Source organism: Ovis canadensis, chromosome 18, assembly GCF_042477335.2.
Source record: "Ovis canadensis isolate MfBH-ARS-UI-01 breed Bighorn chromosome 18, ARS-UI_OviCan_v2, whole genome shotgun sequence".
Classification (NCBI taxonomy): domain Eukaryota; kingdom Metazoa; phylum Chordata; class Mammalia; order Artiodactyla; family Bovidae; genus Ovis; species Ovis canadensis.
The window spans coordinates 19,197,195-19,220,154 of NC_091262.1; the positions used below are offsets into that span (position 1 = coordinate 19,197,195).

A 22,960-nucleotide genomic window follows, 5' to 3' on the forward strand; every position below is an offset into this window, starting at 1 on the left:
TGCCAAACGACACTGGGGATTTTCAGTTCAGTTCAGTTCAGTTGCTCAGTCATGTCCGACTCTTTGCGACCCCACAAATTGCAGCATGCCAGGCCTCCCTGTCTATCACCAGCTCCCAGAGTTCACTCAGACTCACGTCCATCGAGTCAGTGATGCCATCCAGCCATCTCATCCTCTGTCGTCCCCTTCTCCTCCTGCCCCCAATCCCTCCCAGCATCAGAGTCTTTTCCAGTGAGTCAACTCTTCGCATGACGTGGCCGAAGTATTGGAGTTTCAGCTTTAGCATCATTCCTTCCAAAGAAATCCCAGGGCTGATCTCCTTCAGAATGGACTGGCTGGATTTCCTTGCAGTCCAAGGGACTCTCAAGAGTCTTCTCCAACACCACAGTTCAAGAGCATCAATTCTTTGGCGCTCAGCTTTCTTCACAGTCCAACTCTCACATCCATACATGACCACAGGAAAAACCATAGCCTTGACTAGATGGACCTCTATTGGCAAAGTAATGTCTCTGCTTTTGAATATGCTGTCTAGGCTGGTCATAACTTTCTTTCCAAGGAGTAAGTGTCTTTTAATTTCATGGCTGCAATCACTATCTGCAGTGATTTGGGAGCCCAGAAAAATAAAGTCTGACACTATTTCCACTGTTTCCCCATCTATTTCCCGTTAAGTGATGGGACCAGAGGCCATGATCTTCGTTTTCTGAATGTTGAGCTTTAAGCCAACTTTTTCACTCTCCTCTTTCACTTTCATCAAGAGGCTTTTCAGTTCCTCTTCACTTTCTGCCATAAGGGTGGTGTCATCTGCATATCTGAGGTGATTGATATTTCTCCCGGCAATCTTGATTCCAGCTTGTGCTTCTTCCAGCCCAGCTTTCTCATGATGTATTCTGCACAGAAGTTAAATAAGCAGGGTGACAGTATACAGCCTTGACGTACTCCTTTTCCTATTTGGAACCAGTCTGTTGTTCCATGTCCAGTTCTAACTGTTGCTTCCTGACCTGCATATAAATTTCTCACGAGGCAGGTCAGGTGGCCTGGTATTCCCATCTCTTGAAGAATTTTCCACAATTTATTGTGATCTACACAAAGGCTTTGGCATAGTCAATAAAGCAGACATAGATGTTTTTCTGGAACTCTGTTGCTTTTTCGATGATCCAGTGGATGTTGGCAATTTGATCTCTGGTTCCTCTGCCTTTTCTAAAACCAGCTTGAAGCCTGGCTTGGAGAATTTTGAGCATTACTTAACTCAATGCATGTGAGATGAGTGCAATTGTGCGGTAGTTTGAGCATTCTTTGACATTGCCTTTCTTTGGCATTGGAATGAAACCTGAGCTTTCCCAGTCCTGTGGCCGCTGCTGAGTTTTCCAAATTTGCTGGCATATTGAGTGCAGCACTTTCACAGCATCATCTTTCAGGATTTGAAATAGCTCAACTGGAATTCCATCACCTCCACTAGCTTTGTTTGTAGTGATGCTTTCTAAGGTCCACTTGACTTCACATTCCAGGATGTCTGGCTCTAGCTGAGTGACCATACCATTGTGATTATCTGCAAATGCTGGAAATGCCAAGAACTAGGGACTGGGTGTCTAAATTGAAACTGTTAGCCCCCGTATTAGTCCATGAGTCCATCATGCAAGAAAGGTTGCACTTCTTCTTTTCCTGTATCTTTACTTAATTCTGAGCCCCACCCTTCCAGCCTTGTGGAAATTCAACCCCATGATTATTGGGTTCCTCCCTACACCCAGGGCTGGGCAAATACTTGGGAGCCTTGTGTGGCACAAAGTGCCAGGGACATCCCTGTGGTCATCAGGTTCAGTCCCTTCCTGGGTGCCAGCACGCCACCCTGCTCACTATCTGGAGAATTTTAAAGCCCAGCTGGTTCTCCAGAACAGGAGTGAGAGGGTGAGAGGTGAGGTGCGATGAGCATAAATCAATATTTCAGCAATGTGTCTTAGTCAGCTCAGGCTGCTGTCAAGAAGTACTGCAGTCTGGGTGACTTGTATAACAAGACATTTATTTCTCGTGGTTCTGGAGGCTAAGTCCGAGGTCAAGGTGCTTAGGATATTTGGCTTTTAGTGAGTGACCACTTCCTGGCTTGCAAACAGGCGCCTTCTCATGTGTCCTCACATGGTGGAAAAAAAGAACCCTGATTGCTCTCCCTCTTCTTATAAGGACACTAATCTTATCATGGCGGCCCCACCCTCATGACCTCATTTAAACCCAGTTACCTCCCAAAGGACCTACTTTCAAATACCATCCCACTGGGGGTTAGGGCTTCCCAGGTCACCTGCACAGTAAAGAATCTGCCTGCAATGGGGGAGACCCAGGTTTAATCCCTGGGTTGGGAAGATCCCCTGGAGAAGGAAATGGCAACCCAGTCCAGTTTTCTTGCCTGGAGAACCCCATGGATGGAGGAGCCTGGTGGGCTACAGTCCATGGGGTTGCAAAGAATTGGACACAACTGAGCAACTAACACACACACAGGGGCATTAGGGCTTCAACATGTAAATATTTGGAGGTGGAGGGGACCCTGACATGCAGTCTGTAACATCTTGAAACAGTTTTCCATCAGGCTACTGGTAAGCAGCCAAGCCCTCTTGTACAACGATTATTTCAAGCACTTAGGAATGAGGTGCAGGGGCCAGACCCAGGAGTGGCATCGTCAAAGCCACTCAGCTCCTAGCCCGGCTGCCCCAGCCCGCGCCTCCCTGTCTCCGGCAGTGCTCGTCGACCTGCGGGAGGGGCCTGCAGTCCCGGGTGGTGCAGTGCATGCACAGGGTCACCGGGCGCCACGGCAGCGAGTGCCCCGCCCTCTCCAAGCCAGCTGCCTACAGACAGTGCCACCAGGGAGTCTGCAATGACAAGATCAACGTGAACACCATCACCTCCCCTCGCCTCGGTGAGTGCTTCTGCTGAGCCCCCGCTCCTGGGGCTGCTGCACCCCCTGGCCAGTGAGTCCTCACTGGCGGTGGGAATTCTGTAAGCCAGAAAGTGTGCTCCTTGGGCTTTAGTTGAGCTCTGGCGAGGCCAACAGGTGGCAGTTCTGGAGAGGATCTGAGGTTTCAGAGATGGAATTTCATTCCTTGTCATGAAAAAGATGCCTCAAACCCGTGAGCCCCTCTCCCAACAAAGGGCAACATGAGAGAATGCTCCTCAAATGTTTTGGGATTCTCTGCATGAAGAAGGCAAAGGGAGGTGCTTACTCAGGAAATGAAGGATCCGGGGGTGTCATTTATGAAATCTGGGTGATACATACATGGAATGCTCCTGAAGCTGATGCTCAAGAAGAAAGCAGAGGTGTTGACAGATTGGAGCCTTTAATTCAGCAGGGAGCTTTGGTGTGAGCAGTTTGGCCCTGAGTGCTCCAAACCCAGCCCTTTACCTGGCCACATCCCCAGCCAGTGGTGGCCCCAAAAGAAGAATGTCTAGCGCTGATCTGATGATTCCACTAAAAGAGTTTCTGCTTTTCCAAATAGAAATCCTTCCGGAACAGTTTCCCACCCAGAGCCCCTTTCCCTAATGCTGGGGTGCCACCAATGTGAAGGGGTTTCCAAACAAGCTTCACTGGGGGTCTTCAAGCTTGCCGAGGTGTTCGCCAGGCTTTGGCCTGCACAGCCCTCCTTGGTATCCTCCAGAGGCCTCGCTCAGGCAGGAGTGTCTCTCTGCGTGACCGAGAGCAGGCAGATTCAGGCCACTTGTTTGTGCTGTGACCGTGTGCTTTTGTGGGCCCTTGGATGTCCACTCGCTGTGCCCTTCTGATTTATAAATGCCAACAGATGGCGTCCTCTCCTGTAAAATGACTGTGGATGCCATTTAGCTCGGAAGCAGGGGGGCAGTGCCCTCGCACTGCGGAGGCAGCCGGAGCACTGAACCCCGAAATGGTCAGGTTGGACCCAGAGTGTCCCTTGTGAAAGCTACAGCCCTGGCAGGGGCGTGGTCCCCCCAGTCTGCGGAGGGCTCCCGCATCCACGTGGGGGAGGGCGGCCCGGGAGTGTCATCCGCAGGCACCCGTAACCCCTGGGCTTTCTCTCTCCACCGTCCCCTTAGCTGCCCTGACCTACAAATGCACGCGGGACCAATGGACAGTGTACTGCAGGGTCATCCGAGAGAAGAACCTCTGCCAGGACATGCGGTGGTACCAGCGCTGCTGCCAGACGTGCAGGGACTTCTATGCGAACAAGATGCGCCAGCCGCCCAAGCCGCCGAGCTCCTGACAGGCGGCCCGCTGGTCCTGCGATGCTCCAGTGCGAGGTCTGCGTCCCGACTCCACGGCTAGATGAAAGCCCACCCACCTGAGAGCCCGCCGGTCCTGCGGCCGGGACCCACCGAGGCACACCGCGGCTCACCCAGGAGGCTGTCCCGAGAATCCGACTGCATAGAACTTGAGAGCGGACTTGACGTTTGCTTAGTGCTTTTATACTTAATATATTGTTAACAGCCACTGGATGGCTTTCTACGTTAAGGAAAAAAAAATAGGCATGAGTCACAAAATAATTGTAATTTCTAAGTTCCACGTACCTCAAAGGGAACACCTCTGACAGACGGTCGTCAAGAGAGACGTCACGGGCGCCCCTGTCTTGACTTTTCCTCTGACGTTTGAATTCCCAGTGCTCGATGTACCGCGAGGTGGGGGTGGGGGCGGGGGGAGGATATCCCCAAAAATGAGATGCTTTCCTTTAAAAACAGGCTTTATTCTCAAAGCCAGTGATGCTCTGGATGGGAGGAGGCTTCTCTGGAGAGGGGGTGCTGCCCGAGCTCCCCGGACACCACCAGGACGCCACGTGGCCCTGCGCCAGGTCAGGGAACATGCTCTCTAGGTCCTGGGTCTCTCCTCAGAGGTCTTGTCCCTGGGAGGCTGAGTGTTGTGAACCACCAAGGATGCCAGGCCTATGTAGCTCTGCACAGCAGCCACATGGGGGAGAATGTTCCAGTGGTGTCCGGGTTAGAGGACGCAGCTAGTTTTTCAGATCTCTGCGGTCCCCCACACAGGGGGACAGAAGAGCCGCTCCTCAAGGTGCTGTGCGCGGAGGCACGAGCCGGTCTAGCCTTGGGCTTGCTGCCTGCACAGAGGTGAGCTCAGCGCAGCTTTGTGAGCATAAGGTGCTCCCTCTCTGCTCCCAGGGACCTCTGCCCTAGCCAGAGGTCAGGAAGCTTTGCACCCGCTAGAGAAGGCTTCGTGCTGACCCTGGCCATCTATCTGAAGTTGATTCTTCTTGGAAGCACTGACTCAGGCTCAGACCTGGTGCTTCACCCTGACACGGGGCGGGTTTCCTCCAGGACCACCCAGCCTGGCAGAGGAGTGCCCCCTGCCCAGGATGGCTGTGCGCTCGTCCCGCTCTCCTGTGGTCCAGACCATGCAGTGATCGTCACTGTCATGCTGTCGTTACTGACCCACGTTAGTGGGGCAAGGATGACAGAAAAGCCTGCAGAAGGCGTTTGCCTCCTACGGTCACCTTACCCCTCAAAACATGGTTGGGCCCTCTTCTGAACGCAGGAAGATGACAGGAGTGTGTGAAAGCGCAAAAGATGGTAGGACCCTGCCCGCCGGGGAAGCTGGGGGAGGGGACCCAACATGCTGGGAGGTCTGGTCTGCTGGCCAGCCCGGTGGGTATTTGATGGGTGCTTCTATTCAAGGACTTTATCATGAAAAACCCACCCTCTCCTCCCTTATTTCAGAGGGGATCTTACTTAGGCTAATCTCCACGGGATCATCTCCAAGTGCTTCTTGATTTACTGGTGCTGTGTTTATGTATCTGTGTTTGTGTTTTTGACGTCACAACTTTGGAGTCAGCTTAAATCAGAAAGAAAGAGACACTCTGCCCTGTCCAGCCTGCCCTGCGGGCTTGTTTTGCTTTCTGATTGTTACTACCCCGGAGACAGAGAAGTGGTCAGATGGCCGGGCATCTGTTCAGTTCCACTTGAATCTGTGAGAAGTGTCGAGAAATCTCCTTAGGTGCTCTTTGGAAAGACCCCGGAGGGTGCCAGGCTGGGGCAGCCCATCTGCAGGGTGAGCTCCTGCGGCTGCCCAGGGCCTGTGTAGCAACGCTGTCCTCCCTGCTCCGGCTTGGCCGTCAGCAGGCTCCCCCAAGGCCCTCAAAGCCTTGGGGAGCTAGGGCTTAGTTTTCCCCCAGCCCCAGATGAGCTGTGCTTTACCATGGATGGACGGAAAGCTCTCAGCCTCGGGGGCTGAGGAGCAGAATCAGGGCAGCCAGCCAAGAAGTCAGGGCAGCCTTGCGTGCTGTCTGTATGGGAACCAGGGGCCCACCCGAGCTGGGCAGGCCTGTGCATGGCCCAGAGGTGAGCCCTTTTCCTGGTGCTTCTCAGTCTCCCATTGGCCACCCTGGCCGTATCAACTGGACACCCCTGGCAAGGGCCCCACACCCTCAGAATGCAAGTGATTGATCCAGTTATCATTAAACATCCCTTTGGTTCCCCAAAGTTCGGGTTTTTCTGAGCTCTTGTAGCTCTTGCTGGCACTGTCACTCTGAAATTCACCAGCCCGCCTTCTGTTCACGGCACAAGCAATGGTTGATCTCGGTGAAGCCGTCACGGCATTCTTGCTCCACTTTGTACAGAAGACAATGAAACCCTGTCATTGCAACAGCGATGTTTCTTTAGTAACAATACCCCGTACTGTCACTCAAGTACTGTACCTTTTTGGTTGCACAAATGTGTTACTAACTACAGACTCTCACAATCTTATGGTGCTATTTCATTGGTGCAAATGAAACCGTCTTGGTTGACCATGGCTTGATATTATCAGAACACAGGGAAAGATCCTCAATGGCAATAATATCATTGCTTTGTTCTCTTTTCTTCATTTCAGAGTCAAATGTATATATTTTCCATTAGTTAACGTACGTACTGTACCCATGGTATTTTTGTTTTACTTTTTGGTGCTGGTTTGAAAGGAAAAAAAAGAACAGAAGACAAACATTGGACACCACTGTAAATGAAAAATTAATCATTTCATTGGAAGTTAGTTGAATATGTTTAATAAAATGTTCTTCCATAACAATGTTAATCTGTCTGTGAAGTAAAAGACAAAAACCAGTCCTCGAGGGCTGGCGGAGGGAGGCTGTGTCCTTTCCTTCTGCGGCGGTCACCTTGCTTGCCTGGGATTGGCTGCAAGGAACCACAACCTGCTGACCACAGCTGTGGGCACTGTCAGAGGTCGCTGGTAAAGGCAGTTCTGGTGGGTGGCTGTGTCTCCCCCAGGGAGCGATAGCAAACCATTCAGTCCTGGGCCTCCCCTGTGCACCTCCAGAACCCTGGGTGGAGACACGAAGGTCTGACAGCTGCACCGTGAATCTGAGAGTCAGACACAGAGCAGCCCCCTCGCTGGCGGATTCGCCCAGGCTCCATGGGGGCTCAGGGACCCCTCTGCAGGGGCCCCCGTCACACCAAAATGGGTGCCTGCTCCCCACAACCTTGCCCTTTCAACCCTTAGCCCCCCTCCTAATCCTGCTGACGGCTCCCCTCCCGAGGGTGTGAGGCAGACCTGGCCCTTCTGACCTCCCAGGCTGCAGGCTCAGCACGGGCACCACGCCGTCAGCAGGGACCTCTGGAGCCTCGCTGGGCCTGACAGGGAGCGGGGCTGTCACAGCACCTGCCCCTGGGGGAACTGGCTCCTCCTGGCATCAAGGGGAAAGAACTCCCCCAGGGCTTCATTAGACAGAATGCCTCTTTTTAATGTTGGAGCAACACCCAGAAGTTTCACAAAATAAAGACCATTTGTTTAATCCCCATAGTTCCCCCATCACCAAGAAACCTATAGTTTGTATTAACTCCCACGAACCATCAGCCACCTGCCTCCAGGACCTGTTAGAACCCTCTCCTTGCCCTGAGAGTTCTGATCTCTCTGGTGGGTTAACGTCTAACAGCTCTGATGCTATATAATTTCTTTATAAGCTGCTTAGATTCCAGTCTGTTAGAATGAAACTGACAAGCAAGCAATCAGCAAGTGTTGGGTGAGCTTCCACTAGGAATCAAGCACTTCCTAGAGCCACCGAGAATACAAATGGACCAAAGACCTGCTCTGGTGCCCCCAGCCCCTCAGACAAGCCTGGAGTCCTGGACAAGAGAGAACGAGAGAGAGCCGCAGGAACTCCGAGAAGGAAAGGTCAGGACTTCCCTTGTGGGTCTACTGATTGCCCTCTGGACACAGGCTAGAAGGCTTGGCACTGAAATCCTTTCCAGTGGCACTCGCCATCTGCAAAGACTTTTGGAAAAGCCCTTATGTTTCTACTTCTAGACCCAAATCTGCCTGCATCTGAAGCCTCCTCCTCTGACAGCTGACCTAGTCCTCACGGAAGGCCAGCCCTCATACCTGCAACTGAGCTCCCACTGCCTCTCCGCACTCCCTCTCCGCACTCCCTCTCTACCTCCAGACTTTGATTCTTTCTCCAGACCTCTCCCCTGGCTTTTGCCCCCTGCACGGACTCTGTTCTTGACAGGTCCCCAGTGACCTTCTGGGCATGACCTGCAGACATCTTCAGCAACCCTCTCCTTTGGGATGCCCCCCTCTCCTGACTTCCCCTCCTCTGTTCCCTAGCTCCTCTTCCTCCAGCAGCTCTCTAGATGACGGTGCTCCAGAGCTCAGTCCTAAACCTCGTTCTTTCTCTCTCCTTTCTCCCTGAGTCATGTCACCCACTCAAGGCTTTTACAACCACTGACATTCTGGTGTCTCCCAAATTAGTCTCTTCCTTCCTGGCCTCTCTCTCAGCCTCCTCATGCCTTCTGCGCATGCACAGGCAATTCCACGGGAAGCCCCAGGGCTGGGATGGCCCCTCAGAGGGGTTCCAGTCCGGAGAGTCAGTGGGATGGCTCACCTCTGCTCCATGTGGCATCGTGTGGGGAGGCTCCGAGGACAAGTAGAGCCTGGGACTACCGGAAGACTCAGGCACTTTCAAATTTGGCCGCTGATGCCAGCCTTAAGAGCTTCAGCTAGGACTGCTAACAAGAACACCTATAAGCGGCCTTGCCAAGGGGCTGCTTAGCAACCCTGAAGTATGATGGCAGAGTCTCAGCGGCAAACATCCTGAGCAACGGGGATGCTCATGAGAACTATGTCCCCTTATATGATGACTCAAAAGTTACACAGCCTCACTTCCACCATCCTCACAAAGGCCCACTAACTTCAAGGGGAGGGTCAAAGGGTCCACCTCTTGCTCAGAGAATGGAAAGGTTCTGGACAAGTGCATAAGATGGGAAAGATTGCTGTGGCCATTTGAGGGAATAGTCACACACACACACCCCCCATCCTTATGCCAGATGCATTCATCCCTCCGCCACCCTCCCCACAAAGCCTCATCTTATTTCAGCTTCATGTTCAGGCTCCCAGTCCAGGATCGCCTCATCCAAGTTAAGTGCAGGTGAGACCCACCAGGATCCTCAGGTACAGCTTCTGAAGCAGTTTCTCTCTCAACTGTAAGAGCAGTGAACTCAAAAGAGAGATTATCTCCACCCATTTCTCAACACCCAAGAGAAAATGGTGGGATGGCCTGGGAGCACAACTCTAGATACCCCCTATTTAAAACGGACGGGAAGGGGAAGCACGTTGCAGTCACTGTCCAGCTCAGCTCTGAGTGACTCTGCAGTCACTGTCAGGCTCCAGCCTGGCTCATGTGGCCAGTCCCATTAGACTCAGCCCTGCTCCCAGTGAATGATTCTCCCTGGGCTGCCTCCAGCCCCAAAGAGGCTCGCTGCTTGTTGTAATCCACTCTTAATGGAAAGGGAAGCAAGGTTCTGTCAAGCGCCCTTTTCCTTGAAGAGGGATGTTCTAACATAGCCCAGACCACTGGACTCCTGAAAACTTCACTGATGTGATGTCTGCTTGATTCTCCCTGGGGCTTATCTCATACTCTCTAGAGGGCAGATGCTGTACTAAGGCCTCTTCTTCTTTACCTGGTCTGATTAACTTAATGTCATGGGCACAATGGGTCAACGTGGATTCTGTGGAAGGTGGGTACAGTCCAGGCCTTTCGGGGCTATTCTGTATCAGAGTGTGGGAGAGTTAACATAGCCCCGGGAAAGACTGAGCATAAGTGGGTACTGGTGTCTCACACGTGAATGTGAACTGGGTCTCCTTTCTAACAGGATGGGAAAGAGTGCACTCCCCAGCTCAACAGGCATGCGTCTTGTGTCTGAGCCTTGTTAACGTGTACAGCAGTGAGTTAGGGGGTCGTTCTTGGTTTTGATTGCGGTAGTCCACTGTCACGTGACAGGACCCAACCCCAGACTGACTTACAGGGGGATATGACAAGGTCTTTAAGTGTTTCACTAAAATATTCCTGTCTCGCCAGGTCACAATATTGTCGTGGACTTCCTGTCTTGCCTGGGGAGAGGGAGACAGTTTCACAATATAACCTGTCCTCCCATAACAATTCTCTCTCCCACAGTCCAAGGACCAGGTTTCATCCTTTCCAAGTGTATATTCAGGGACAGGAAATGATCACTGGGTGACCTCAAGGGCCCACTGGGCCCACTGTGAACCAAACTCGAACCAGGACTCCATTTATTTCATGAACCCCATCCCCCTTCACTCTAAAAGGGGGACCAGAAGAACATCTGGGCCCCAGCAGCAATGTCAACTTGGATCCCATGTGCAGCAGGTAAATTAACGATTAATCACTCTCAGCATATTTGTTGTCTTTCTCCAGCACATCCATTATGCTGAGCAACAGTCACTGAATTTCTTTGCTTTACAATTTCTATTTCCCTGTTTCTCTCAGATGACCAAGATGTTGCACCACCAGTCAATGTTTTAATCATAACCCTTCTCAGATGCCAAGGGCATGGCGTCCTTATAGCTGGCAGGTGATGAAGCTCTAAAATCCCATAGGATTTTAAATTCCTAGAATTTCTGGTTCCTGGAACTAACTGTCTTAGTTTGGGTTCTTGGGAACTAAGATGTGTGGACGTGTGTAGGCAGAATATTCATGGCAGGTGCCCCTGGGCACATGAGGGACTGAGAGAAGCTGGGCTGGGCACAGGGACATGAGGAACTCTCCAGTGATCATAACAGGGGCTCAGTTGGTCCCACAGAGAGCCTTGAACTGCACAAAAGTCAGTTCCCCTACATGAAGGGTGAGGCCGGGATGGGCTCAGCTGGGAGTCGGCCGACACTTCTGGAAGCTGGGGGTAGGCGGTCCATAAGGGGCGTCCATGGCACACCGCAGCGCCCACTGCAGGCCTCAGACCTGGACGCTGCAGTCTCCTTCTTCTCACACGGTCTTCTTACTCTGGAGGCTTCCCCATCTCAGTGTCAGACACTGTCCAATAGGATCAGACACTGTCCATCAATAGCTCAGGGTCATCCCTTGTCTCCTCAGTTTTGCTTCCATCCCCAGTTAACACAACCACAAATACCATTTGTTCTGCCTCCAGGTTAAGTCTCTGATCTGTCTGCTGCCTCCTGTCTCGCTGTCACCACTGTGACCTCGCCCCGCGACCCCACCAAAGCTTCCTGACGACTTCCCTCCCGCCTGACTCCAGTACATTCTCACACCCTAGTCAGAGTAAGACTTCAGAAACATAAATCCTGGCCTTCCCCACTGAAAACCCTTCACTAGCTACTCGCCCCTGGAATTTTCGCATTTCAAGCCCAGTGTGATCAGGGCCCCTGCTGTCCTCCTCTCCCACCCGCGTCCACACATACACACACATGCACACCAGCCCACAGTCCCCTTTCTGTCGGGCTCCTCTACCCTCGTCACCACCCCTGAGCCTTTGCAGGTGTCTTTCCCTCCCTTTGCAGCGTTCCCACCCGCCCCCAGATATTCCCATGGCTGATCATTGTCACCCTCTGTGTGGCAGCTGAAATATCATCCAGCAGACAGCTGCTCCCGGCACTCCATCTCAGGTGGGCTCCCTGGCCCAACAGCCGTCTTCCCTCCCTCCTCGATACTTGTCCCAACCTATCGCTAGTTTGTAAACTTTCAAACTTACATCGTGCCTGTTTTCCCATCTAGAAAGTGAATTTCATCAGGCCAGAAAACAGGTCCTCTTGTGTATGGCTGGACCCCTGGTTTCCAGCACAGGCATGCCCCTAGTGAGTGTGCTTCTTCTCTGTTGGTTATGTCTTGGTTCTTTTCAGATCCGTTCAGGACTGTACCAGAAGATGTTTATACTGGACAAGAATAGTGCACTCTGAATTCAATGAGTCTTTTGCATGTGGCTTAAATGATACAAATATTTGGACAACTAGCTGTAAGTCATGAGAACAAGATGTTGGCTGTTTTTCAAACTCTCCCCCTTGTCAACCACCCCTTGCCAACAGAGACAGGTGTTTTCAGGTGGTTTCCATGGTGATCTGGAAGCTGTTTTCTTTCGTTTTCATCTTTCAAAGAGGAGAGTTGACGGACTCAGGAGGAAGAGAAAGTCCCTGGTTTGCTGAGGATTTTGCAAAGCTTGTTGTGGTGCCACCATCTGGTGTTTCTGGAATAAAAGTTTAACTCAATGAGGTTCATGGACTCAGCCCGGACAAGGCCCATGCCTGGCCGGGTTCTTGCGCGACAGGAGTGCTCCCCGTGGGGCTCTGGGAACAGGCCCACTCTAATCACGCGCCCCCCACCCCCGCCCCGTGCACCATGGCACTGGCATTCCCTTGGCTCTGAAGCCTTCTCAAAAATAACCGCTTTCAGATCCTGAGCAGCTTCAGCATTACAGGGTATAACATTCAAAAATGACCAGAAGATTAGAAAGTTTCCTCCTGGAATTTCTTAGAACACTGAGATTTCCCTTGGAAAAGACTAGATACTCAGCTCCTAGGAACCCATACCACTCTAAGAAGTAAATGACCCAGTGAATCAAAGGGCCCCTTGGCAGATAGAGCCCAGGCGAGCCGAAGAAAATCCCCTTTCTGATAGAGCAATGAGAAGGCCCAGCACACTAGCAGGGCTGCCTGGGGACCCGCCCAGTACTGCAGCCCAGTACACCGCGCATGCGCACAGACATGGCAGTTGGCTTAAGTGAGGCTCGGGGGAAACGGGAGCGTCCTTCCAGCTTCCAGCGGGCTCCTTCCTGCTTCTTCCATGATGTTTCGCCTTCCCTCTCTCTCTTATTCATGCTTTCCATCTTGTTACCTCGCTTTCTGTCTCCTTCTTGGGCTGGCATTTACTTATTTATTCTCCCTATATGCATCTCTCCTTTCCTCTTCCTTCTCTTTCCACTGCCTGAATTTTCCCCACTCTTTCCAATTTCAAATGACTTTCTACTTCTGACTCTGTGTCCCTGTAAGAACTTCCACCAAGGGCCCAAGGAATGATAAACTTCTCTAGGGACTGAATTTTCACAGAGCCTTTAGATGACCAAGTACCCTTTAAAATTTTACTCTCAAACCACTTATCCAGGATCCTCGCAAACTAACTGCTCTTTAGAAGTTTTAGAGGTCTCTGGGGTCTCATTTGTAGCTCAACTCTATATGTGCCAATCACACCTTCAGCAATCCTTTGGCTAATGATATATCTCCAGCTATTGGTTTTCTCACCATGGAGGTTAGATTTAAGGTGTCAGTTGATAGTTATAAAACAGCATTTCTGCAAGTTCTGTCCAAAGATTGCTATGTATTAACACATCATTAAAAGAATATATTGCAAAGTCAACATATGATTATAATTGTTGACCTATCAAATACTGAAAGATTTGGAAACCTCACTGGAAGCCAAATGCCATTTTATTAAATTGGGATGCAGTAAAGGGAACTCTGTATAGCACAACTGATTGGTTCAAGACTGAGAAAGGAGTACAACCAGGCTGTCTGTTGTCACCCTGTTTGTTTAACCTATATGTTGAGCACATCATATTAAAAAGCAGAGACATTACTTTGCCAACAAAGGTCTGTCTAGTCAAAGTTATGGTTTTTCCAGTAGTCATGTATGGATGTGAAATTTGGACCATGAAGAAAGCTGAACACTGAAGAATTGATGCTTTTGAACTGTGGTGTTGGAAAAGACTCTTAAGAGTCCCTAGGACTGCAAAGAGATCCAACCAGTCCATCCTAAAAGAAATCAGTCCTGAATATTCATTGGAAGGACTGATGCTGAAGCTGAAGCTCCAATACTTTGGCCACCTGATGTGAAGAGCTGACTCACTGGAAAAGACCCTGATGCCAGAAAGATTGAAGGCAGGAGGAAAAGGGGACAACAGAGGATGAGATAATTGGATGGCATCACTGACTCAATGGACATGAGTTTGAGCAAGTTCCGGGAGTTGGTCATAGACAGGGAAGCCTGGCGTGCTGCAGTCCATGGGGTCACGAAGAGTTGGACACAACTGAAGGACTGAACTAAACTGAGCACATCATGAGAAATGGCAAGCTGGATGAGTTACAAACTGGAATCAAGATAGGTGGGAGAAACATCAGATAGGCAGATAATACTGCTATAATGGCAGAAAGCAAAGAGGAACTAAAGGGCCTCTTAATGAGGGTGAAGAGGAGAGTGAAAGAGCCAGCTTAAGACTAAATATTTATAAAAAAAACCAAGATCATGCCATCTGTCCCCATTACTTCATGCAAATAGAAGGGGGAAAGGTGAAAGTAGTGACAGATTTTCTCTTCTTGGGCTCTAAAAGCACTGTGGATGGTGACTGCAGCCAGGAAGTTAGAAAATGTTTGCCTCTTGCCTGGAAAGCTATGACAAACCTAGACAGTGTGTTGAAGAGCAGAAACATTACCCTGCTGACAAAGGTCCGTATAGTCAAAGCTATGGTCTTCCCACTGGAAACCTCAGTGGAAGCCAAATGCCATTTTATTAAATTGGGATGCAGTAAAGGGAACTCTGTATAGAGCAACTGATTGGTTCAAGATTGAGAAAGGAGTACAACCAGGCTGTCTGTTGTCACCCTGTTTGTTTAACTTATATGTTAACATATCATTGTGAGAGCTGAGCTATAAAGAAGGCAAAACACCAAAGAATTGATGCTTTCAATTCTCTTTGCTGGAGAAGAATCCTGAAAATCCTCTGGGCAGCAAGGAGATTGAATCATTCTTAATGGAAATCAACCCTGAAAACTCACTGGGAGGACTGAAGCTGAAGCTCCAATATTTTGGTCACCTGATGCAAACACCCAACTCATTGGAAAAGTCCCTAATGCTGGAAAAGATTGAGGGCAGAAGGAGAAGAGGGCATCAGAGGATGAGATGGCTGGATGGCATCACCAATGCAATGGACATTAAGTTGAGCAAACTTCAGGAGATGGTGAGGGACAGGGAGGCCTGGCGTGCTGCAGTCCACAAGGTCGCAGAGAATCAGACATGACTGGGTGACTGAAAACAACAAACGGAAGAGAGCCTGTTGTAAGTGTTGCAACAGTGTTGACTTGATGTTAATGATTTTTGCCGGTATTGCTTTTTACAAAATAAGCATGTAATATATCCATGCACATTATGATATATTCTGTTTTTATTCTATATATACCAAGTGGACAAACACACACATATAAAACACTGGCCTGAGAGTGATTCAGTCAGCAGCATCGCTGCTTCCATGCCGCTCAGTCAGGACAGAGGCTCCAAAGGCTGCTGCAACACCCATCTGAATGTGTATAAGTGCTGATATATAAAATGTATACCATGATTCATATGTTAAACCATCACTTTACAACATAAGCCACTAAATTATTGAGCAGTGCGGTCCAGGCAGGGTGAAGGAGAGATGAATGATGCACAGTCCCCTGTCCTCAGAGAATCACAACAATATGAAGTTGTACCTTCTTTTGGCAAACAGTGGCTCTGCCCAAATGTGGAAAAATATTTAAGTTGGTTCAAAGGTAATAGAGCCATTGGCTCTGAATTCAGGATAAACAAACTTCAGCCCAAGAAGAAATCAGATCCACTATCTTTCAGATGGGTCTAACTCAGCAAAGCCAAGTTCTCAAAACTGGCGTGCCTCCCTCATAAACACCCTCAAGTGCATTCTGTGCTTCTGACATCACAAAAGCCACTTCATGATGACATCATCTGGGCTTTCCCAGTGTGTTGAGGGGTCAGACCACACTGAACAGTCCTGGGTGGTTTTATCTGTGCAGACCAAGCTCCTTGGCTGTGATGGGTGGATATCTGTCTACACACAGCCAGTTGAAGATATAAGCTGGAACTTTACACAGCTATTTTGGGATTTTCAAACAGACAAATCAAAGAGTAACATACATTTTAAAGAAACAGTAAGTCGTGTGGCAAAATCAAATAGAAAAAAAAAACAACAAGAAAACTCAGAAATGATAAGCAAAGTCAAAAATGAAAATGAAAACTTCAAAACACTGGATAAACTCTGGAGATAAAGGAATCAAACAGAGGATTCATTAGTGGAAGGTAGGATTGAAGAATTTTAGCCCAGAACTAGTATAGGGAAGCAAAGGAATTTTTAAATGAAATTTTTGAAAATTGATGAAGAGCAATATACCTTGAAAGGTGTCCATTTTTTGTCTAACAGGGACTCCAGAGTAAAGAACAGAAGAAATAGCAGAGGAACCATATTGGAAGAGATAACAACTTAGAAGGTCCAAGCATTATGTAGAAAGACATGAGTCCTCATATCAAAAGGCATCACAAGTAGTGAACAATAGAAAGAAATCCATACCTCACAGTCACAGTGAAACTGCAAAAAAATCAAGAATGAAGAGGAAATCTTTCAGAAAGATGTTCCTGGGTTGGAAGAATCAATATTGTGAAAATAACTATACTACCAAATGCAATCTACAGATTCAGTGCAATCCATATCAAATTACCAATGGCATTTTCCACAAAACTAGAATGAAAAATTTCACAATTCGTATGGAAACACAGAAGACTCCAAAGAGCCAACGCAATCTTGAGAAAGAAGAATGAAGTTGAAAGAATCAACCTTCCTGACTTCAGACTATACTACAAAGCTAAAGTCATCAAGACAGTATGGTACTGGCACAAAAACAGAAATATAGACCAATGGAACAAGATAGAAAGCCCAGAGATAAACCCACATACCTATGGACACCTTATCTTTGACAAAGGAGGCAAGAATATACAACAGGGAAAAGGTAGTCTCTTCAATAAGTGGTGCTGGGAAAACTGAACAGCTACACATAAAAGATTGAAATTAGAATACTTCCTAAAACCATAGACAAAGATAAACTCAAAGTGGATTAAAGATTTAATGTAAGACCAGAAACCATAAAACTCTGAGAGGAAAACAAAGGCAAAACACTCTATGACATAAATGACAGCAAGATCCTCTATGACATACCTCCTAGAATTATGGAAATAAAAATAAGCAAGTGGGACCTAATTAAACTTAAAAGCTTTTTTACAGCAAAGGAAACTATAAACAAGGTGAAAAGATAGCACTCAGAATGGGAGAAAATCATAGCAAATGAAACAACTGAAAATGATTAATTTCCAAAATATACAAGTAGCTCATGCAACTCAATAACAGAAAGACAAACAACCCAATCAAAAAAAGGGAAAAAGACCTAGACAGACATTTTTCCAAAGAAGACACATAAAGATAGCTAATAAACACATGAAAAGATGTTCAACATTGCTCATTGTTAGAGAAATGTAAATCTAAATTACAATGAGATATCACCTCACACCAGTCAGAATGGCCATTAATATATATATATATATATAAAACTACAACCAATAAGTGCTGGAGAAGGTGTGAAGGAAAGGGAACCCTCTTGCACTGTTGGTGGGAATGTAAACTGATACAGGCATTATGGAAGACAGTATGGAGGTTTCTTAAAAACCTAGGAATAAAACCACCATGCTGCTGCTGCTAAGTCGCTTCAGTCGTGTCCAACTCTGTGCAACCCCATAGACGGCAGCCCACCGGGCTCCCCCATCCCTGGGATTCTCCAGGCAAGAGCACTGGAGTGGGGTGCCATCGCCTTCTCTGATAAAACAACCATATGACCCAACAATCCCACTACCGGCCATATACCTTGAGAAAACCATAACTGAAAAAGACACATGTACCCCAACGTTCATTGCAGCACTATTCACAGTAGCTAGGACATGAACTGATGCTGAGACTGAAGCTCCAATACTTTGGCCACCTCATGTGAAGAGCCAACTCATTTGAAAAGAATCTGATGCTGGGAAAGGTTGAAGGCAGGAGGAGAAGGGGGTGGCAGAGGATGAGATGGTCGGATGGCATCACCAACTCAATGGACGTGAGTTTGAGCAAGCTCTGGGAGTTGATGATGGAAAGGGAAGCCGACTGGCTGCAGTCCATGTTGTTGCAAAGAGTCAGACACGACTGAGCGACTGAACAACAACAAGGACGTGGCAGCAACCTAGATGTCCATCAACACATGAATGGATAAAGCAGCTGTGGTACATATATACAATGGAATATTACTCAGTCATAAAAAGGAACGCATTTGAGTCAGTGCTAATGAGGTGGATCAACCTAGATCCTATTATACAGAGTGAAGTAAGTCAGAAAGAGAAAAACAAATATAGTATATTAACACACAATACGGAATCTAGAAAGATGTTACTGATGAAGCTATTTGCAGGACAGCAATGGAGATGCAGACATAGAGAACGGTTACGGATATGGGACAGGGCAGAAGGAGAGGGTATGATGAATGGAGAGAGTAGCATGGAAACATATACATTACCATATGTAAAACACATAGCCAGTGTGGATTTCCTGTATGACTCACAGAATTCAAATTGGGGCTCTCTGACAACCTGGGTGGGGGGAGGGGGGGTCAGAGGTGGGAAGGAGGTTCAAGAGGGAGGGGACATGTGTATACCTATGGCTGATCCATGTTCATGTAAGGCAGAAACCAGAAACCAGCACAATATTGTAAAGCAATTATTCTATTACAAATAAATAATTTTTTAAAGATAGGTTAAAAGGAAGCCAGCACTGTCCTCCAGAGTCTCCCATAATTGACAGGCTCCATCTGCATGTTTGTGGCCCCATGATCCATCCATTCATACAAAAGCCAGAAACCTGAGAATCAGCCCAAGGCTGTCACTTTCTGTCTTTAAACTCTCTTCTGTCTGCCCCTCTTCCCCACCCTCAGGGTCACTGTTCTGCTTCAGGCCCATTGCAGCAGCCACCGGCTGCCACACCAATGCTAAGATGACCTTTGGAAGACTGCTATCTAGTAAGTCCTCCCTTTACTGCTTCCCTGCTCAAAGGCATCCCTGGCTCACCAGCCCCTCTGTCCCTCTCTTGAACACTGCCCAGGCCTGCCTGTGAGCCCCCAACTCTCCAAGCCAGGAGTCTGTGTGCAGGCACTTTCTTTACCATCTGCGCTACCAGGGCTCCTAAAGTGAAAGTGACCCCATGGGCTGTAGCCCACCAGGCTCCTCTGTCCATGGAATTCTCCAGGCAAGAATACTGGAGTGGGTTGCCATTTCCTCCTCCAGGGGATCTTCTCGACACAGGGATTGAACAGGTCTCCCACTTTGTAAGCAGATTTTCTGTCTGAGCCATTAGGGAAGCCCAACTATGGCCCACCAGCCAGTCCGTTCCCACTGGCTGTCATTATAATGAAAGTTTACTTGGAATAAGCCACGTATACCTCTTAGTCTGTCTCTTGCAATTGCTCGTGCACAGCAATGACAGAGCCCAGGAGGAGGACTGTACAGTCTGCAAAACCTAAAATGCATAACATGTGACTCTGCAGAAAATATTTGCTAGCCCTGCTCTAAGCACTCTAAGATCTCTAGCCTATCCACAGCTGTACCCTCGACCTAAACTTCCTCTCCCTGCACCCTCTGATGTGCATTGGCCACTCTGACTCAGATCCTAGCATTTGATCCAGCGGCCACTTGTCTCCCTGTGAGGCCAAGAGCTATTGTAGGCAGGACCTGGACCTCCCCAGGCTCAGTCTCAGGCCCAGCAGAACACTGGCTGGGCAAGAGCCCACTGGCAGAGGAGAGGCTGCACGAGGGAGGACAGTCCTTCCCGGGATGGACTGCCAGTACCAGTTCACCGTGGCACTGTAAGCTCAGTGTTCAGGCAGGCACTGAGCCCATCTCTGCCAGGCGGGTCTCTGCTCACTGCCACTGGCTAAAACACTCGGGCCCTCTGGGCCCCTGGGTCAGCAATGGTGCCCCTTTCCTCTGCTTGTTCTCAATGACACAGTGGGAAGTGTGTCTGAGCCTGGAGTATGAGGGTCACCAGTCTGAGGCTGGCTCTATAGATTACAGTTTTCTGCCCCAATAACACCTTGTCCTTGCACACTCCAGTGGAGGCAGTTTCCTGTCGTTCTTTGAGATGTGAGAAATGGAATACTTCCTGCCTTATCAGTTAACAAAGATGTCATAGTCACCAGCAATTGCAGCCACCATGGATGGTGAGCTTGTGAGCCCAGAGGGAACTCAGAAAGGGAAGAAAACCTGCCATCTAGCGGCCATCAGACTGCAGCCACTCCCAAAGGTGAGCCCCAAGGAAAGTAAGTTCAAGATATGAAAAGTATACTGCCTCGACAGCTGAGGTACATATCAAAGGAATGATTTCAGTGAGCCCAGACTCTTGCATCTTTCCATTTATAAAATAGTGCTAAATTCCTTAACGTGGGATATCTGGTTTTCTTTAATGAACAATAATTTTTGATGTTCAGACCACCTGCCCTTTGCTGCAAAACCTCTGAATAACCTGAATCCTCCGTCTCCTCCTAGAAGCAGTTCTCTCAGGGTTACCTGAGATACTGTCTCCCAGGCCTGAAGTCCTAAAAACTCCCACCAAATCAGATGTGGCTCTCAACTTTTAGGTTGTGAATATTTAAGCCCACAGATGCGACATGGTTAAAGATAGTTAACGAAACTAACAAAACTTGTTCTCTTGCAGATCCTGCTCTATTTCCTTTTCTTCTGGCCTGTCTGGACAACACTTCGGCCCAGCCTCTGGCCATGGGGTGGGGCCCAGCAACGCCACATCAGTCTTCTCAGCACAATCTTATAGGTAACTCCAGGTACAATTCTTTGAATTACGCTGGCTCCTAAGAATCTCATGTTATCTACTTTCACCTTCACCTGAGTTGCTCTCTTTCATGTGGCACAGTAATCCCAGGCAGGGACACCACTTCTCACCTGTGCCCTTGAATGCCGCCCCCTCCCTCCTGTCCCTGCACCCACACACACCCCTGCCCTGGGTCCTCCTCCCGACAGCTCCTCCTCATGGCCCTCAGGGCCCCACGACCTCTCCCTTCTGTCTCCCGGAGTCTCCCAAAGCCCATGGCCTGAGCATTGTTGGGGTATGGTCCCAGGTCCCCCACTCAAGGCACAGCTGGGGAGTGACATGGGGGCTGTGCCTGTCTGTGAAGGATGTCCAGGCCACCAGTGCTGGAGTGCACACCCGCAAAGGCCAGAGAGCCATGTGCTTCAGGGTGAGACGTGTATCAGCCGTGTCTTTTCTGTTTTCTGGTCCTTTGACATCTGGGGTCCCGCTGACTCTGAAAGGAATGCCCCTCCCAAGGTTAGCCAATTCCTGACAGCGTGCTCCTCACACGAAAACCAACCGGTCCACAGACCACATTCCCAGCCACCTCCTCCATCAGGTTCTCACACTCTGGGCCACTCTCCAGCTGCCTGAGCACCCCAGGGTCAGGTGCTGGATAATGAGGGAGAGCCCTTAGGCTTCCCTGGTGGCTCAGATGGTAAAGAACCTGCCTGCAATGCAGCAGATCTGGATTCAGTCCCCAGGCTGGGAAGATCCCCTGGAGGAGGGCATGGCACCCCACTCCAGTACTCTTGCCTGGAGAATCCCCATGGACAGAGGAGCCTGGTGGGCTACAGTCCATGAGGTCACAAAGAGTCAGACATGACTGAGCAACTAAGCACATCACAGTCCTAGACCCCTCTGCAGCTGAAATCATTTTAACCAGGCAATCCTAAGGCAGTCTACCCTGCCTCGCCTATTTCTTCCAATAGAAACCTCAGTAAAGGCTTTTGCCGAAAAAAGGAAAAAACCTTTCCCCATATCTGCCCCCCACACTTTCTGACTCCTGACGGGCCCCAGGGCTTCCCGTACAGCCCTGAGTGGCTTGGCCTGCTCCCCTCTCCTGGGAACTGTGAGTCACAAACCCTCTTGTCACTTGCAGTCATCTCCTGGTCAGTCAGTCTTGCTGTACGTCATGTATTCTAGGAGTACATTGTATTTTACAATAGGACGAGAAGAGGAAAATGGTCCTGACTCTCAGGAGGATGCAGGCAGCACCCACAGGTGGACACTCTGGGGTCTGTGTGCCACGGAAGGGAAGCAGAAAGGTCAAAGGCTTGTGTCCAAGCAAGTCGTCAGTGGCCATCTCCCGCGCTCAGCCAGCCTGCCCTCAGCTGACCCGTGGCCTACACTTCCTTCCAGGGTGAGAAATGCACCTGATACTTGGTGGCTCTCCTTAGAAAAACACTAGGAAATCAAACACCAAACTATTTACTCTATCTCATTTCCTGGCCCTTCGGACCTCCTGTCTCCTACTCTAGACTCTTACAGGTTCCTGTAAGCCACAATGCACGTTACCTTATCAGAATTCAAAACCACCCCCAAGAGGCCTGAAGGAATTCTGGCTGCAGAATCTAGGTCTGGAGACAGCTTTTGGGGTGAAAGAACCTCAAAATGAAGTCTTATCAGCTTTGAGTAATGAAGAGACATTACTGTCTTCATTCTTCATTACCCAAATGAAGAGTAATGACAGTGAGGGGTATCCATCACTCTACAGATGGACGTCACTGTACAGACAGAGGCGACGCAGTCACCTTCACAGCAGGAATGCCCCAGCCAGGGAGGTACTCTTATCGTTACCTCTCACAAAATAACAAGAACAGAGAGTGACACTGAAGGAAAGTAAGGATTTGGCAGGCATAGGAGAGGAAAGGGCATTCTGAGCAGGAGGGACAGGCTGTGCAGGGGAACAGAGATGGGTAGAAAGTTGCTGGAACTCAGACTATAGTGTTGTGGGCATAATGGGAGTTGAACCCAGAGATGCAAAGACCAGTATGTTCCTAGTTCTGCATTCC

General features: G+C 49.1%; 1 protein-coding gene across 4 annotated transcripts in view; it reads left to right on the forward strand.

Annotated features, from left to right (window-relative positions):
- ADAMTS17 (ADAM metallopeptidase with thrombospondin type 1 motif 17) overlaps positions 1-7,018 on the forward strand; it is a 398,399-nt gene extending 391,381 nt beyond the window's left edge. For all 4 annotated transcript variants that reach the window (XM_069559119.1, XM_069559121.1, XM_069559120.1 and 1 more), the window contains 2 exons: positions 2,722-2,899; positions 4,048-7,018. In XM_069559119.1, the coding sequence (XP_069415220.1) occupies positions 2,722-2,899; positions 4,048-4,214 (345 nt within the window). In that variant the 3' untranslated portion in view covers positions 4,215-7,018. The remainder of the gene's footprint in view (positions 1-2,721; positions 2,900-4,047) is intronic.
- The last annotated feature ends 15,942 nt before the right edge of the window (positions 7,019-22,960 follow it).